Source organism: Barbus barbus, assembly GCF_936440315.1.
Source record: "Barbus barbus genome assembly, chromosome: 1".
Lineage (NCBI taxonomy): Eukaryota > Metazoa > Chordata > Actinopteri > Cypriniformes > Cyprinidae > Barbus > Barbus barbus.
Genome location: NC_136729.1, coordinates 16,625,639 through 16,644,497, shown reverse-complemented (window position 1 = coordinate 16,644,497; position 18,859 = coordinate 16,625,639). Strand labels below are relative to the sequence as shown.

Genomic DNA, 18,859 nt, shown 5'->3' with positions numbered 1-18,859 from the left:
ATTTGATATAAAGCCAGGTTCAAAACGTTTGTTTTGTTGACATTACATTTAAATGTTTTGAAGAGAAGATCTGTTTTTATCATTCTATAAATCTGAAAAATAACCTTGTGTTATTTACGAATAAAAATAAAGCATATTACATAGAGCAGGTTTCCTCAAATCTTTCCCTGGAGGACCAATCTGCTGCAGAGTTTAGCTCCAACCCTGATCAAACTCACCTACCTGTGATTTTCTAATGATCTTGAAGACTGCTAATGCATGCTCAGGTGTGTTTGATTAGGGTTAGAGCTAAACTCTGCAGGAATGATCCAGATTTGAGGATCCCTGACATAGATCTTTAACCCTTGTATTATGTTCCGGGTCAATTTGACCCATTTAGATTTTTGAGCTGTCGGAAATACCAGTTATCCTGTGATGTTATTCTTGATATTTTGTTACTTCTTCTCATTTAGGGCCATGAACATGCATGCAAAGTGAGGATACACTGATGTGTTTTGAAGTTTACACAAATAATTTTCTAACGATTTTAATGTTCGCGGGTCAATTTGACCCACTTTTTTTTTTGTTCCAAGGCAACTGTACAGACCCAAATTAAATATATTTATTGGGTATATATTGTTATGTTGGTGTTTTTCCTACCCTGGAAAGGGAAAAATTTGCTTTTCCTCACTATATTCAGTACTGAAAAGGACTTTCTCAGACAAAGATGGTAAAAGTGAACTATCATTTCTATTTTCAACAGATATGAAATACTACCTAACTTATCTTTTTCTTCAAGAAATTGTGTGACTTTTTCCCATTTAGGGCCATGAACATGCATGCAAAGTGAGGATACACTGATGTGTTTTGAAGTTTACACAAATAATTTTCTGACGATTTTGATGTTCGCGGGTCAATTTGACCCACTTTTTTTTTTGTTCCAAGGCAACTGTACAGACCCAAATTAAATATATTTATTGGGTATATATTGTTATGTTGGTGTTTTTCCTACCCTGGAAAGGGAAAAATTTGCTTTTCCTCACTATATTCAGTACTGAAAAGGACTTTCTCAGACAAAGATGGTAAAAGTGAACTATCATTTCTATTTTCAACAGATATGAAATACTACCTAACTTATCTTTTTCTTCAAGAAATTGTGTGACTTTTTCCCATTTAGGGCCATGAACATGCATGCAAAGTGAGGATACACTGATGTGTTTTGAAGTTTACACAAATAATTTTCTGACGATTTTGATGTTCGCGGGTCAATTTGACCCACATGTTTTTTTGATCCAAGGCAACTGTACAGACCCAAATTAAATATATTTATTGGGTATATATTGTTATGTTGGTGTTTTTCCTACCCTGGAAAGGGAAAAATTAGCTTTTCCTCACTATATTCAGTACTGAAAAGGACTTTCTCAGACACAAATGGTAAAAGTGAACTATCATTTCTATTTTCAACAGATATGAAATACTACCTAACTTATCTTTTTCTTCAAGAAATTTTGTGACTTTTTCTCATTTAGGGCCATGAACATGCATACAAAGTGAGGATACACTGATGTGTTTTGAAGTGTACACAAATCATTTTCTAACGATTTTGATGTTCGCGGGTCAATTTGACCCACTTTTTTTTTTTTTTTCCAAAGGAACTACAGACCCAAATTAAATATATTTCTTGGATATGTGTTGTTATGGTGGAGTTTTTATACCACCCCGAACTTTTCCTCACTATTTTCAGTACTGAAAAAAGATTTTCTGACACAAATGGTAAAAATGAGCTATTATGTATCTGAAAAAACTTACATGAAACATGAAAAACTATTTTAATTAGTTTTATAATCCAGTCTTTTATATAGGTTAGAATGACACACTTGCATTTGTTCAAAGGCAGCTGCACAGACACAAAATAAAAACATTTCTTTTGATGTATGTTTTGTTATGTCTGTTTCTCACTCCCCTGTGAAAGTATTCCCACACTTTTGCTCAGTGTTGCAGCAGACTTTTGACAGAGACAGCAGGAAAAATTATCTCAAAAAGATTAACAGTCAAAGAAGTAATTTCAGAGATTATAGAGTCTGAAATTAGCTGCAGTTAGGGATGTATGGGATAAATGGATTGATATCCTGCCTCTAATGTACAATCCTGGACCACACGTCACAGTGGATGAACGCCTTGTTCCATTCAGAGGACGCTGTCCTTTTCGCCAGTACATGCTCAAAAAGCCTGCAAAATATGGCATTAAAATTTGGGCAGCCTACGATGCCAAATCTATGCATACAACATGCAAATTTACACAGGCAAGCCACTAGGTGAAACACCTGAGAGAAACCAGGGGATGCGGGTTGTTCTTCAAATGAGTGAAGGGCTGCAAGGTCACTGCATAACCTGTGACAACTTCTTTACATCCTACAAACTTGGTGAAGAGCTACTCAAGCGAAAGCTGACTAAAGATGCGAGGTGTGCCCCACCAAACATGACACCAAAACCAGCACCATGTGTGTAAAATGCAAGAAGTTCATCTCCAGAAAGCACATGCTTGCTTTGTGCACATCCTGTCAAGAGTGACTTTTTTATATTGTTCCGTCATCCTAAAGAACAAAAGAGCCCGTATAGGGAAGCCAGTTTATGAAAAAAATAAATTAATTTAATTTCACAGCAATATTAAATTGTTTATTTAGGATGTTTTGAACATAAATGTGGAAAAAAAGAAAAAAAGAAAATGTTGAATAAAAAATTTAAAATGTTAAAAGTTACAGTAGTTTATTTTCAACATTTGTTAAAACAAACATGTTTAAAAAATTGTGGTTAAACATTTTTGAAAATCATACTTTTTGTTATTAATTGTTTGCAATGTCTGGCAAATGCTCATATTAAAATTGTTCTGTTCATACCTGATTCCTCCTTGTTTTTCATAATGTGATATTTAGGGAATTGCATTGAATTCAATTAGGGTCAATTTGACCCGCTCCATCAAAATCGTACCCGAAAATCGAACATAATACATTAAATAGGTTAAAATAGGCTGTCAATTAAAATAAGTTAAAATAAATGACTGTAACTGATCAATTTGTAGTTAACGCAGTTTGAAGCGTATAACAGCGTGCAGGTAATATAGAGTCTTCCGGAAGAATGGTTCCCACCCACGTGTTTCCGGAGGGAAGTGATAAAGCGCGGACCGGCTGCTGATGATCAGCTGATGTGTCAAATAGAGACCAGCCCTCACGCTGTGTTTTGTTGACGTTTATTTGGACCAAAATAGTTCTTGCCCCTGCATGCGTTGCTAATGTAATATCTACTCGTTATTCTGGTACATCTCTCTTCAATATCTGACGACGTTGTTTTAAGCGGAAGCGAAAAGATGTATCGATTGACCTCAAGAGCCGCTGTTAATCTGTTGACGTTTTCATCTCTAATGTGTTTCCTGCTGATATTATCCGCACACACATCAGAAGCTAAGGTAAAATATGATATTTATCACTGTCTTTTAATACATAAACGATATACTTTGTGTAATGTTAGTAGTGAACCTGTTGTTGGCAGTGCTAACTAGCCGTTAGCATGTTCAATGTTTCTGCGAAATAAAAGGTAATAATAAATGAACAAATCAACATTTGCCTTATCGGAAACAATTTGAGGTGGATTCTAAACTGAGCAAAGTATGGTGAACTTAATTGGTTTATATGAGCTTGTGTATCTGTGGTCACTCTTCACAGAATTCAGAAGACATCAGGTGCAAATGTATCTGTCCACCTTATAAGGAAATTGCTGGGCAGATCTACAATCAAAACGTTTCCTTGAAGGACTGGTAAATGATTTTCTAGTCGTAATACGAGTCTACAGTAACTTTTGTAATAAACTAACCCCATGACTCTATTCACTGATCCACAACTTCTCAAAAACAATCATTTGCACAGTAATTGCCTTCATGTGGTGGAGCCGATGCCTGTTGAAGGCAAAGATGTGGAGGCATACTGTTTACGCTGTGAATGCAAATATGAAGAAAGGAGCTCTGGAACCATCAAAGTAAGTTCAATGTCTTTATATGGTATGGTATAAAATATGGCAACTTAAAACAAGAAATAATAATCTTTCTCTCTTTTACAGGGCACCATTATAGCATATCTGTCTATTCTGGGCCTTCTGTTGTTGTATATGGTCTATCTGACATTGTTGGAGCCTATATTGAAGAGAAGGCTGTTTGGCCATTCACAACTCATTCAGAGTGATGATGATGTTGGGGTAAGTGTTTTGCTACGTCTTTATCAATACAAGATTTAACATAAGTTGTAAGTATTGGTAGTTAAAAAAATCTGTGTAATGGAATAGATGCATTTATTGATCCAGTAGATATTTTTTGTGTCACTAATGATAATCATATGTGACCCTGGACCACAAAACCAGTCATAAGTATCAATTTTTCAAAATAGCACAATATTTGGCTGAGATACAACTATATGAATATCTGGAATCTGAAGGTGCAAAGAAATCCAAATATTGAGAAAATCGCCTTTTATAGTTGTCCAAATGAAGTTCTTAGCAATGCATATTACTAATCAAAAATTATGTTTTGATATATTGACGGTAGGAATTCTACAAAATATCTTCATGGAACATGATCTTTACTTAATATCCTAATGATTTTTTGCATAAAAGAAAAATCAATAATTTTGACCCATACAATGTATTTTTGGCTATTGCTACAAATGTACCCCAGCGACTTAAGACTGGTTTTGTGGTCCAGGGTCACATATGCTAGAAAGTGTGCTAACATTATACTCTGTTGTTATAGGACCAGCAGCCCTTCGCTAACGCCCATGACGTGCTTTCCCGTTCTCGCTCTCGCTCCAACATGCTAAACAAAGTGGAGCACGCTCAGCAGCGCTGGAAAAGGCAGGTCCAAGAACAGCGCAAGTCTGTCTTCGACCGCCACGTGGTGCTTAGCTAAAAGCCTTCACAGTCTGGACTGTTATCCGTGGGCTCTGGTACTGTGCTAAAGGTGGGGTCTTCTCCATGATGTCTGACCAATCTCATTGGTCTGCCTGAGCAACCCCCAGTGACTCCAGTGTGTTCGTTTCTTTTTGATGTGTAGGTTTGTCGTCTTGACCAATGTGTGCGACTAAACCTTGTTTATTATTAGAGTTTGCTTGATACAGACAGTTTGAATTATCATTGTGTTCTTGCATTTTGAAATCATGCACTCTAAAATTAGCAAAAAAAAAAGTTTACTTCTACTGCCGTCCAGTCACACCGAACTTGATGTGGGGATAGAAGTGCCAACTTCCTCATAAAATTAGTGTGATGCATTTATTCATTAAATCTTTTTATAGAAATTTAAAAATTGCAACTAAACTCAAAATATTAATTTCCAGTCTTATTGTACAGTGTAAAATGACCCACTCTTTTCTCTTCTTACTCATCTCTTTCTTACCTTGCACTTTCCTGTCAACTATTATATGTAAATAAGTGAATGTGTTTTGTCATTGTCCCCAAATGATATGCTGTATGACTAACTTCTCAGTTCTTCTCTTTTTTTGGAGTAGATTTAGATTCATTATGGTGTACAGTTCCTTTTGTTGTTGTTTTTAAGGACAGTATTCATAAGGTACATGCTTTGGTGGTATCAGAATGATATTCTTTGTCATTTACTATCTGTATAAATAATAATTGAAATGTTCAGGTACACGATTTAACACAGAGAGCTTGTTCTGACCTTTTGATTTATATTACAGTTTTGTGAATTGCGGTTTCTTGTCTCTGTTTGTTCTGGTAGTAACAGTTTTTTTTTATTTTTTTTTTTTATTATTGAATGCCTGAAAAAAATGAACAAAAACAACAACAATTGTCATCGTCAAAACACAACAACCGCTCGGGTACACCCAGTCCTTCAGTCCAAAGGAAGTGCAAAGTCCTTCCACAAAGTCATTGTTCTTATGGCTTTCACGTTCGTAGAGAACTCAATAGATTCAAAATAATTTTTCATTTCAAGTTTGAATCGTAAAAAAAAAAGCTTTGCATTTAGAAAATTTACATTTGTGAATCTATTTAGCTAAAAGGAAAATAAGGTTTATAAAATAAGCATCACTTTTTTTTTTACAGTCATGAAAGCCAAAAATGACATTGCTATAAGTAAACGCAAAATTAGGATTCACATAGCATTTGATAAAGTCAAGAATGCCACACCAAAATGATGTTGTGTAAGAGCAATTCCAGAATAAATGTAAATAAGTTTCATTGTTTTCTAAACAGAAAGAACAGTAGGTATTAATATCATTCTTAAGTCTTTTAAGAGAGTACTTATCCGGGTAAATTCTATGAATCAACTTAAATGCAATTTCTCTCATTTTGTAAGTAATTAAATATTTGTGAGGTAATGGCCAAACTTTCATCCAGGAAATATCACTTACTAAACCATTCCAATAAGAGATTACATAAGGCACAGAAATAGACTTCATCTGAAACAAAACAAGTTTTTTTTATTGTTTTGACTTGGATGCCAAAAGGCACTGTTTTCCAACAAATGTTTTACAAAGATCCACTGAGTGACATGAGATTGGAAGAGAAAGACCTCTAAAAAGCATGAGAACCCCATGTGGCACTGCATCAGTAAAGAGATATGTATACAGTAGATTCTTGTTATTCCAGATTAGATACGACTGAGGTGTAAAATTGTGTTTAAAAATGAGGGACCAAGCTAATAACATTTGCCTTCCGGTAGTAACAGTGCTGTCAGACTCGCTGCTCAAATGACGCAGTTTCGGTTAATGGTAATAGCATTTCTAATCCCCAGGAGGCGCTGTTTCCAAACAGGCTTTTTTGCATTAGCGTCGAAGAACAGCTAGAGTTATGCCTAATTAAACGTGCTACGTTATAAAAAAAATAAAAATAAAAACGATTGTGAAATTGAGCCGACTAGTAATTAGTATTAGAATTCTCTCAAATATTCAGTGACAGTATATCCAACTCATACACCACTTTTAACATCATAAACACTGTGAACTATTCATTTAAAGTCTTCTACTGAAAAGCTGAGCGTATTAGGCCCTAGTTTACCCTACATTATTTACCTAATAAACGAACTAGATAACGTGAAATAGTTTAATGCATGCATATCACATTTCTCACATAACGGTTCTCATCATTTCCTGCGCTCCCTCCTCCTCCTCCTCCTCCCAGCCAAAAACACTGGGACAGATAGATCAGCGAGCAATCAGAACGCACTCCACTGAAAACTAACTTACACAGCATGGATATGTGAAAAAGACACCTTGACAACACAAGAGTCACTTACCCACAGAAGGTAGGGATTTCTTTATCTGACTGTCTTTATGTTCGCTGCTCCAACTCTTTGGAGCTTCTTGTTTTGTGCATGGAGATATATATATATATATATATATATATATATATATATATAAACTCTACAATTGATGGCAATAATGCTACAAAGGATTTTAAATGACCTAAGTTGTCTGTAGAGACATAAATAAAAGCATAACAGAAAAATATAAATAAGAGTAAAAGCTAATAGGTTAATAATAACAGCAACTTAACAGAACAGTTTGCGTGCATTTGGATATGAACAATTAAAATGGACTGAGCCTCGAATGTGTTTTGAAGTCGTTAGAACTGTGAACGGGCAAGAAAATTTCCTTCATTATAAGAGGTATAATAAACACGGCTATGAGAGCAGTGGATGACAGTAGCCTAATAATCAGGATGGATTGTGTGTGCATTGGAGACTCATAAACTCCTCTGTGGTGTTTTACTGTGAACCAGAAACAAGGAGGCGCTCTTAAACCTAAAATCATTGAGAAAAATGATGGATGCGTCGTAGTCAGTTTCTTATAATTATCATTATGACAGTATGAAAAGAAATTAAAAGCTATTGTTATATTTAATCAGAATATAAATATGTATTTTTTTTTTTACAACGAATTCTTTAGTGCTTATTTGGTGAGTTTTGCTATTGCTGGTAATATCTGAAATTTAGATTACGGTTTCAGTCTGACCTCAGACTAACAGCAACCGTTCACTGTTTTTACACTCTTTCTTATCTCTGTGGTAAATAACCCCACCATCTGATTGTCTGTCCCCCAGGGCCACAGTGTGGGAAATGATTAGCACACAAACCACAGCTTTCTCTGTATCTCTCTCTTTCTGAGTGCGTCTCTGCCTCCCCCAAGGCTGTCTGTCATTTCCCATTGGCTTATCATGGTTCCTTGACATATCTGACTTGAATGTTTTCTTTTTGGTGTGCCCTTGCCCTTGTTAAAAATGTAATTCTGTCGTTGCAACATTGCAAGAAACTCTGGAAACAATGGATCATATTGATGTCAAAATATATGCACATTTTTAAACATTTTGTCAGGCACATTATGTGTTTAAGTGTTATTCTCAAGCTAAAAGATGCAATTATGCTTTCAGAAAGGTAACTGAGCTGATGGTAATTGGGTTGACATGCTTGTGCTCAAGTTCCAAAATGCTACCTTTCATTTTCATGTATTTTGGTTATAAAAATACATCAAGGAGAAGTTTGAAGACCAAACTTCTCCTTAAAGTCACCCTGAATGAAGAAGAAAGAAAAAACACACTCTGAACTATACTATTTTTGTTACAGTGTTTCAGTGATTATTTCATCTTGCATCAGTTATTTATTGTTCAATTAGTTTTTACACCTATGTAGGTTACATTGTGAACGCTCATGGCTTCCGTTTTGTAGAATAAGCCATAATACAAAAAAACATTTTCCCATATTTTGAGCATTATCCAAGTATAACTTGAATATTGAATACAATATTCTGCTTTGTATTTTTAAATGCCTGCACAGAATGATTGTGACAGGAATATTTTGTGGAAAGGGTGTGGTGAACATTCAGGGCTGTTGGAAACAGATTTGTATTTTGGAGATTTTGTGGGTTTTGCTGAACATGACTGATGGAGCCCTTACAAATGCGTTCAAGGAAGAGGAAACAATTTAATGGGTCTGGCATAATGTTTCTCATGCACCTAACTACTTTAACAGGTGTAAATTGTACTTTTGACTTGTAATTGACTTGGTAGTGGAAATGTAATTGTAAGTGTATTTGAAAATGACAAATCAGACGAAAGGAAATACCCTAAAAACCAAACAGTTATTATATTTTCCATCATTGCAATGTAACATGTAAAAGGAGTAGTTCACCCCCCCCCCCAAAAAAAAAGAAAATCTGTGGAACATTTACCCACCATCCAAGATGTAGATGACCAATGGATCTTCTGCAGTGAATGGGTGCCGTCCTAATGTGAGTTCATATACCTGATAAAAACATCACAATAATTCACAAGTAATCCACACAACTTCATGTACAACAATTAATGTCTTGTGAAGTGAAATATGTGAGTTTGTAAGAAACAGATCCATCATTAAGATGTTTTATCTTAAAAATATGAGTCATCTATCCACAGTATTGCTTTCTTCAGTTAAAAAAAAATGTCTGGTCTTAATCAGGTGATAAATATGCACAGGTCAATCACCATTTATAAGCATAAACGATCCATATCTAAACAAGTATGTCAATGCACTTTGATGTGAGAGGACATTTTACTGGAGGAGGTATTTTTATGCATAATGGACTGGTATTTAGGCCAGAACTAAGGGTTTAAAATGAAAAAGCCTTAATAATGGATTTGTTTCTTACAAACATGCAGCTTTCGGCTTCACAAGACTTTAAATGATGGACTGGAATCATATTGTGATGTTTTTATCAGCTGTTTTATCAGCTGTGACTCTCATTTTGACAACACCCATTCACTACAGGCAATCCATTCGTAGTCAACTTTAAACTCAATGTATAACGGTTTAAAGGTGCAAGGCCCCAAGTAGTAGTTTGTAGTGTTAGAAATTTGTTAAAAACAACAGAATGAATCGAACTCAAACACTAGTAGTATAAACTTGGTTAAATATTAATATTTAAGTTAATATGTAGTATAATATGTAGCAGACAAGTTCAAATGTTCTTAATGCTAAAAATGAATATCCTCAGAAGAATACAGCCGCATATTTCACCAACTTCCTCTGAGAAAAGACCAAAGGAGCATTGAGACTTCCGTAATTGCAATCACAGGGATGATGGGATACCCCAGGGGAATGCATCTCTAGTATTTATCACAGTCCTTACCGGTCAAGTGCTGCTGTGAGGATTTATTAGAATATTATTATGTGCTGGACACATTTACGTGGAATTTGTGGAGTTTTTAGATGCTGCCAACCGATTAAAAACAAAACCCATGTGGAGAACTTGTAGATGTTTTTCTGCTCAAAACAACAGAATTAAGCCCAATGTTGTGTTTCCCACTGCTGAGCTTGGTTATCCAGAGACCATATCGAGAATGCATTATGTTTCAATTGGGTCAACACTTAGACAGCAATGATTAGAAAAAGGGATGTTTGGCTTTTAGATTAGTCCATTTCTAGCAAACACTTTCAGTTGGATATTTTAGTGTCATGATCACCCTAACAGGCATCCTCTACCATGGGAGATGTTTAGTCTGGGCCTCTAATGTGTTCTTGACATGGGCTGCTCAAAATCAGGATACAAGGTTAAATATAGTGAATGCTCGCTTGCAACGTGAGAGTAACATGACAAACTAGGATTTGACCTTAAAATATAATAGTATACCAAATGTCATCTGTCTGATTCATAACAGGGTTTTGGTATAGAAACACAGCAGCTTTATTGTACAAGTCTCTCAAGGTTTTGCAAACAAAAATGTAGAAAATTTCTATATTGTTCTTATTATTAAGACTGACCCAACATTACTTTTCCTTGAGCTTCTTGCATTAGTTCCCTCTAAATAACACCTGGAGTGAATGACTTTTTTTTAGAACCCTGATCTGTGGCATAACTGTCCCTGAGCTATGATCTAAGCAATTTAATACAGATTTGAGAAAGACTCCCAGATCACGTTCCAACACCAGAAACCACATTTCTGCTGAGGTATTGGTACAATTTGAAAGAGTTCCAGAGAAAGTTATGAACATGTCATCCTAAAGCTTTTGTCAACCACAGATCCCTGCTTCTTATTGCGGTTGCATATTTGGCAGCAGGTTGCTTATTTGCGCAAGTTTAAATCCAACAGAGACTGTTTTTAATGCGTCAAATTGAAAGCTGGATTTTAATATTAGTCTGGCTCATGACAGACTTGGATAACGTGGAGGATTGCTCAAAATGTTCTGACATTCTATTGTTTTTCTCCAGTTAGCACTATAAGATTAAAAATGTTGACAGGCTTGGTTTGTTCCGTAGATATTCCTAACATCTAAAGCCATGAATTTGCCTCAGTATTGGAGTTTAGTTTTGATAGTTTGACAACCTTTTCCTTCCTGTGAACTTAACACTCAACAGCTGGTTTTTTTTTTGTCACAAACTTATCATACAACTTATACAATTATTCATACGGTAGAAATACCCTTGTTTACTGTTTTGAGGCTACAAAAATGCCCATTATCATCCATTGCTTAAGAATCTGAGCTAAATCAGAATTTGTGCATATTTAGAAGCAAGTGGCTGGATCTTCACTCCAAGTACACTTTCAAAGGCTCTTTGTCTGTTTGTTCTTGAATTTATGCTTCACATCCATGTGATTACATACCAGTTTAGACAGCTGTTAGCAATGTGTTATGCTTGTACTCTGCTGCTGAGAAACTGAAGATGTCTGTAGCATTTGAGTAATGGTAAATCACAGATATCTTAGCAGTCTAAGATACTGAAATCTGAATTGGCCTATACCCTGAAATGATTTATTCTCTACCTTAAATTAAACAGAATTTGTGTTCGCTTTCAATTCTAAAGACGCTTTTTGTAAAATTGCTCTAAACAAGCTGCAGTCATTAGAAATGAAATCCATAGCAGCAAGAAAACAAATCAATAAATGTTGCTCACTACAGCAAGTATTCTTCACATTACATTTTCTCATTGGAGCCTGTGGGTTTGCCTTCAGCAAGATCATGAAAATGGGCCCCGCTGGTGTACAAAATGTCATAATATTAAATCATCCATACAACAACTGCAATCATGTGACACTGAAGGACACTGCTCGAAATTTCATAACAACCAACATTACACTGTAATGTCTGTAAATCTACATTTTAGTGCAACAAAAGCTTGCAAAAGGTCAAACATATGTAAAAATAGGCTAGGTGGGGGAAAATGTAATGTATAGGCTATATAACTTTAAGTAATCCAGAAATAATTTGTGTAATAAATCATTTATAATAGCCTATTCTATAACTAAAAGAGCAGATTTTCGCAGAAAACAAACCTTATTAAGTTTCTATCATTCAAAATGATGCAGATCGTTATTGTGTTAACATTTGATCGCTCACTGCTTTTAATGATACGATAGTGTTGTATTTGTTGTCCCTTTCTGTCGTTTATACTGTGGCAATTATTCAGAGCTCATTCGTTTTTTTGTGTGTGGTCACCGTTAATGTGTTTTTCGTTATGTATTGAGATTCACGCGCGTTTGCAGAAGATGTATTTACAAAGAAGTAGAGTTGAATAGTGATTACGATTCGCCCAATTAATATGGCTCTCTCTGCGAGCCCCCTCAGCTACTTCTTCGGTGTCCTGGGAGACCGCTTTGTACGATGGGCTTTTTATTCCTGTTCAAATAAGGAGCTCTTCTGGCCTGTTTTTTCCTGGGGAAGGATGACGGAACCACCAGGCAAAATAGTTATGTGTGAAATGTGAAAGGCGCTTATTTTAACCTCGCTATACCGTATAAAGTTCAAATCCATGTGGCTCGTGTGAGAATAAGAGTCTGTTTAGTTTCGTGTGGGAGCGCGAGAACGTGGAGAAGAGAGTGGGGGGCAAAACAACCCGTCTCCATGGCGACTAGCTCAGCCTTCTGCCAGAGAGAGTTCTCAAGTAGGGAGGGATTTACCCCGCTTGAAAGGACATGACTGGAAGTTTAGGGAAAAGTTCCAGGTATTACCGGCAAATCGATGAGTTTTTGCAATCGCTGCGAGAGTTTTTATGAGACCCTGAACAAAATGGCACGAACAGCGGGACGTTACTTTAAGGTAAAACTTTTATCTCATACTAGCGGGGGTTACATTGTATGAAAATGAGCACAGTCAATCGCAAACAAAGGCTGTGCGTCAAAACCTAGTGAGCTTGCTTCCTGGAAAGCGTTTTTGAGCATCATGGAACAAAAATGCTTATAATTCGGAAAGTTCGTGATTCCTCAAAATGCTCAAAACATGACGTCCAAATATCTAACTTAGTCTAGTTAGGCAGCTCACTCGCTTTGGAGGCACAGCCAAAATTAATAGTTGCTGTTTTATATGTAAATGTTGCTCAGAACATGACTTTTTCTTAAAATGTGGTTAAAAATGTTTAACTGTATAAAGTCATATGTTTTTACCTTATTTGGTGATTTCCCAACTCATATGAATCTTGTCTGTTAACTCTTGTCGTGTAATAGGCTGACGTTTTTTAGTTTTATTATATTTGAGGAACAGCCAAGGTCAAGTCTGGTTTATATCTTTCTCTGATAGAGCACAAAATGTTTATGGATTGGTTTAGTGGCCAAAGCGGTTGTTGTTGAGCATGGCATTAGCAGCGCCAAGGTTATGGGTTCGATTCCCAGGGAATGATACATTAATTAAAAACAATACTATGAATGCAGTGTAATCCACGTTGCCTAAATGCATCTGCCAGTTGCATAAATGTAAAATGTAAATGTTGAATGAGAGAGGATTGAGAGCGGATAAAGGCACATTTCAGTTGTTTCCACTAAAATCATGCACTTATTTGTGCACACACACCCACAGGCATGTACACATGAAGGTTACATGATCACTGTTCAAGTATACAGTGCTCCCTGCTTTCAGTTTCGGCAGCTACTGCAGCTGCAGGGTCTTTTTTCTGAACTTTCTGAACAGACTGTCTATTGTGCTATTGGAACAATGACCCTTCCTTCTCATTGGTCTGGATTGTCAGCTGAATCATGGGAGCCGATCTGTTCTCTGTCTAGTGCTTGCGCAATATGGATCAGGGTGGGATGTCACCAAACCTTGAACAACATAGACAGCCACCATCATAATGTGTAACAAACCTTTTCATAAGGTTAACTATAGCTGATCCATAGCTTGTCATTCCACAATGAATGTGATTTTGTGAGCACACTGTGTCAGCTGAAATAACAGTGATGCAAGGACTCTTATTTCCACTGAATCTTGTGTCAAACAGTATTACGTGTAGTACTACTTGCATATTTATGCTTTTTTTTCTTCCCAGATTCAGTTGTTTATTGACTTTTTATTGAGATGTAGAAAGATTTTCATTATTCTCTTTGATTGTTGAATTTAGTAGCTTGATAATAGTAATTGTTTTAGTGTGTGATTGCATTTTTTTTCTAAGAACGTTCCTGGAAGCGATTCATGCATGAGAGCAAACATGACTATAACAAAAGAACAACTGAACTTGTAAAATCCTTTTCAATGGGGTGCACTGAATGAACATCATTGCCTTTAAGGGACTGTGCATCATGGTTTTTCTTCTGACACACCTGTAATTCTCAGACACTTTTAAAAGGAAACAAGTTGTGACTTGCTTTAATAGATGGCTGACCTAAAGATTACATGATGTGCTTCAAAATGTGTCATATCTTGGCTTTAATAAAACATTTATCATCTCAGGTCTAAGGAGTGATTTTATTATAGCTGTCCTTGAGTAACTTCTTCAGTCTAGGGTGGGCAGTCATATCAAGGAACTTGGTGTAATGTTGTGTGTCATTGGTATTACGCAGAAACAGTGCATGTCACCTGTCAATCCGACAAGACTAGGGATTATACTAGGTTTACATGAGTCATTGGTAAGCTTTTTGTCTTCTTGTTGTGTAACATCCCTCAAATCTGTGTGATACACTGTAAACTACCTAACACAACAGACTGTGATGCAAGTCTGATGCCTCAACATGTAGGTTTCCTTACATGACTTAAATGGCTTGGTGTGTAAAGGAATAGTTCACCCAAAAATGAAAATACTGTTACCATTAACTTGGATTTGTATGTGTTTTTTCATGTAACACAAACTGAGACAATTCGAAGTTTCTTTGTGTAGCTCTTTGTAGTGGCCATATGTGTCAGGCTCTCCAGTGGTCCATACAACTACTACCATTCAAATGTATGGGGTCGATAAGGTTTTTTTGATAGTCATTTGAAGTCTCTTATGTTCACAGAGGTTGCAGTTTTTTAATGATAAAGAATATATTGTGAAATATTATCACAATTTAAAATAACAATTTCAAATGTTTATATATTTTAAAACCTAATTTATTCCTGTGAATTTTCAGCAGCCATTACTGTTTTCAGTGTCACATGATCCTTCACATATGCTCAATTGGTGCTCAAGAAACATTTCTTATTATTATCAATTTTCAATGCTGCTTGATATATTTTTGTGGGAACTGTGATACACTTTTTTTCGGTATTCTTTAATGAGTAGAAAGTTATAAGCAAGTGCATTTATTGAAATAGATTTTTTTAACATTATATATTTACTGTCACTTTTGATCAGTTTAATATTTTTCCCTTAATAAAAACATAAATTTTACTGACCCCAATCTTTTGACATCTGAGAACAGATTGAAATATAGTTTGTTACTCTCTGAAGCGATTCCCTTCTGCTGCGTCTGTCAGATTTAATTATTTTGCACGTTGGAACTGGTGCATCACATTTGGCTACAACAAGAGGGCCAATGACATTCTAGAGTTAATGATGTCAAAATCTTATTTGAATTTGAGCACAGTTACAAATAATTGTGATTTTAGACTTTTGGCTCTAAAATCCAAAGATGATCATAACAGTTTGAAGTTAGTATGACATGAAAATTTACCATATCTCTATTATAAATGCATATCTCATTGTCAACAAGTCATTTATGTAGCCTATGTTATTTTTATTTAATTTATTTACATTTACATTTAGTCATTTAGCAGACGCTTTTATCCAAAGCGGCTTACAACTTACAACAAGATACATTTACAATGACTTATTTATGTATTTTTACCTTTCAGAGTTCACAATCACATTGTCATAACTCAACAGACTTCTCTCTGGAGACATATGCCTGACTTCTAATCATTTACTCTGCTTAAACTCATTTTGCTAGTCTGTTTAAAATCAACTGCAAGTCAGAATTAATTGTTGAGTGCAGTGGCCACATCTCAAAATCCAATTAACAACCAATGGATAGAACCTTGCCTTATCCTACCTCTTGTTTTGATTATCTGCTTCACTTGAATGTACATCAAAATAGAAATACATAAGAAAAGATTTGTCACTACTTCCATTTTATCTTGACTTTTGATTTCTATCGGTTTCTTATGTTTGTAAGAATGGTATGGCTTGAAATATAGTATATGAATCATGTAGGCTATGCTACTTTTGGATTAGTCTTGTTTTTTGTACGCTATGATAACTTTGAACTGTTCTATGAAGATGATAAGAATCGAAGAATCTCTTTGTTTTTTGTGCTGCTAAACAGGTTTGAAACCACATGAGGGAAAGCAAATAAGAGCAAATAATGAAAGACTTTGAGAGGAACTATTCCTTTGCCACAATGGGATTTCATAGGAGCTCTATAAAGTTTTATAGCTCATTGTGAGCAACTGTTCTGTCTTCAGTCTGCCTGATAAAGCACAATATTAGGATACCAATATGATTTTGAATTCACACTTGATTGAAAGTCATAAACGAATTGAAGAACCCCAACAATTTGAATCAAATGAGCACCGAAATCCAACTAGATCTTCTTTGCCACTTATTTTCAGATTTCGACATTTCACTTTGTGAGCAACTTTATGCAGTTTCTTCAATGTGTGAATCTCTCCTTTCGCTATAGTTACTTGGAAAACAGAAATAACTGTAAACAGCTGAAAGTCAGGGAAGACAGAGACTGAAAAGGGCTTTAAAATTGGTTCCATCTGGCCTGTCCAGTCAGCACTATGGGAGCAAGGAATCGTGGGTATTGTGTGGGGAGCGTGCAGCTGCTGGGCGCTGTGACAGGCCAAGTTCCACAGTTCATGAAAGACTCAGAAGGAAAGACGTTTAAGCAGCTCGACAGGGTACAACAATTCCCTCCACCCCACCGCCCCCAACACAGAGACAACCCCTCTGTCATTATTCACAGGCTCTGTGGAATCGGGATTGAAACCGAGTGAAAAGGAAACAAAAGACACCCCGTTCGTATGCTCTTCCTTTTCCTTTTTCCCATCAGACTTTTAAGGGAAATTTTAATTAGTGGTACCAGAGGGATTCGTCCAGGTGGGAACATGTTTAAAAACTCCTCATAACACCACAGACGTATTGATGATCTTTTCTTGCCTCAACCCAAACACAACGTGCTTGGCTGATAACAGCAGCATTAACGTACCTCGTGCAGTATAAATCTCAGCCAGAACCCTGATGAGGACCATATGACGGAGCGAGCTAAGAACCTGGAAGGGGGGTCTCTCTTTCCTGTGGTATTTATGCTGTAATCTAACCCCCATTTTCACACAGTCATGTCTGATTTGGTAATAACAACATAGACTTGGAGTTTACAGGCTACGAGGAAAGAAAGGAGGAAGAGTAATCATCTCTGGTGCAAAATAGTCTCTGGTGAATGCAAAACCATGTTCATTTTCTCTTAGGGGTTTTGACGTGTAGGAGCAGCTGAAAATATGTGGTTGCTTGCTTTAGAGATGTTAAAGGCTTAGTGGCTGATCAGCGGGGACCATTATGGCGAATGTAGGGTAATCTGGGACACCTTAGATAGATCTGATCATGATACACTGGAGAAGTCAAAGGTGCAAAAAGTCCCAGAAGACTAATTCACCCTATTGACAGGAAAATAGAATTAAAACACAGGTCTTTTCATCTTGTGCAGAATTATTTTGATTGGGCTCTAGTCAACTTCTGCTATTCAGGTTCAATGAGGCCGAGTTGTTTTATTTTCCAGAAGAAATAAATAACTTTTTGATCAATGATCAGCAAAATGAGCAAAGCTTAAACCCCAATTTTATGTGATCTCCGTGCTATAGTAATGAAAAATATCTACCCTGTCTGTGGTGTCAAGTTTATTGACGTTAAATGAATCCCTCCCTGTCAGTTTAATAATTCCCCCTCTTTCAGAAATTATGATATGTTGAATGTGCGCTTTGACGGACGGGGCAAATATTAGTGCATTCCTTTTGAATAGAGCACCGCTTCGCTAGTCAGTTGACCTGTCGTCGCTGACAAGGCCGTGGCCTGATGGTCTCGTCTTGAACCCTTTACATTCCTCACTGTGTCTCTCACCCGAGGAAGCTGGTCAGATAGTGTTTGCATGAGTCACTGATAAAGGAGCTTACTTTTTAACCACCCTCTGTTCAAGGACACACTGAACAAAGATGTTCTCTCTTCTGAAATTGCTAATGGAGAGGTGGCCTCTCTGTGGCTGTAGCTGTTCAGTCAGTTTGTACGCCAACCCAGAAGGCTAGTTCAACATCAGTTCCCTGGTAATCTCTAATTGGGTTTAAGAGGAAAACCAGTGTTTTCCACAGACTTACACGCTTACTGTAATTTATAACTTCAATATAATAAAAATATTAATATGCAATACCAATTCTGATACCATGGGGAAAAACTATACTATATGATATAACAAGGCTAGAACATGACGATAAGGTATATTTTTACATTAATGAAAACTTCTTGATATGGTAAAACGTATTGTGTATAGATTAGGGTTGGGCCAACAGACGATGCCATCTCCATTGCCGATGGCTGACAGACATCACGATGTTGAGCCAGCATGTGTTTGAATTTTAAAGATGTGGTGCGATGTGGTGCGATGCGGCGCGACGCTG

At 36.3% G+C, this 18,859-nt stretch overlaps 2 protein-coding genes across 4 annotated transcripts in view; both read left to right on the top strand.

Annotated features, from left to right (window-relative positions):
* Positions 1 to 3,007: 3,007 nt before the first annotated feature.
* LOC306866575 (transmembrane protein 9B-like) lies at positions 3,008 to 5,728 on the top strand. Its single transcript, XM_079411835.1, has 5 exons — positions 3,008 to 3,442; positions 3,699 to 3,790; positions 3,900 to 4,008; positions 4,090 to 4,224; positions 4,775 to 5,728. Exons 1-5 carry the CDS (start codon positions 3,344 to 3,346, stop codon positions 4,928 to 4,930), a joined length of 591 nt encoding a protein of 196 aa, XP_079267961.1. The 5' UTR covers positions 3,008 to 3,343; the 3' UTR covers positions 4,931 to 5,728.
* A 1,441-nt stretch (positions 5,729 to 7,169) lies between these two features.
* The window catches only part of LOC306872812 (DENN domain-containing protein 2B-like), a 52,340-nt gene continuing 40,650 nt past the window's right edge, over positions 7,170 to 18,859 (top strand). Inside the window, exon 1 of one of the 3 annotated variants that reach the window (XM_079421663.1) lies at positions 7,170 to 7,282. The gene's annotated coding sequence lies outside the window, so the exon portion shown is untranslated. Of the gene's footprint in view, positions 7,283 to 12,850; positions 13,046 to 18,859 lie in introns of those variants that run through there. The other 2 variants (XM_079421665.1, XM_079421664.1) reach the window with 2 other exon arrangements.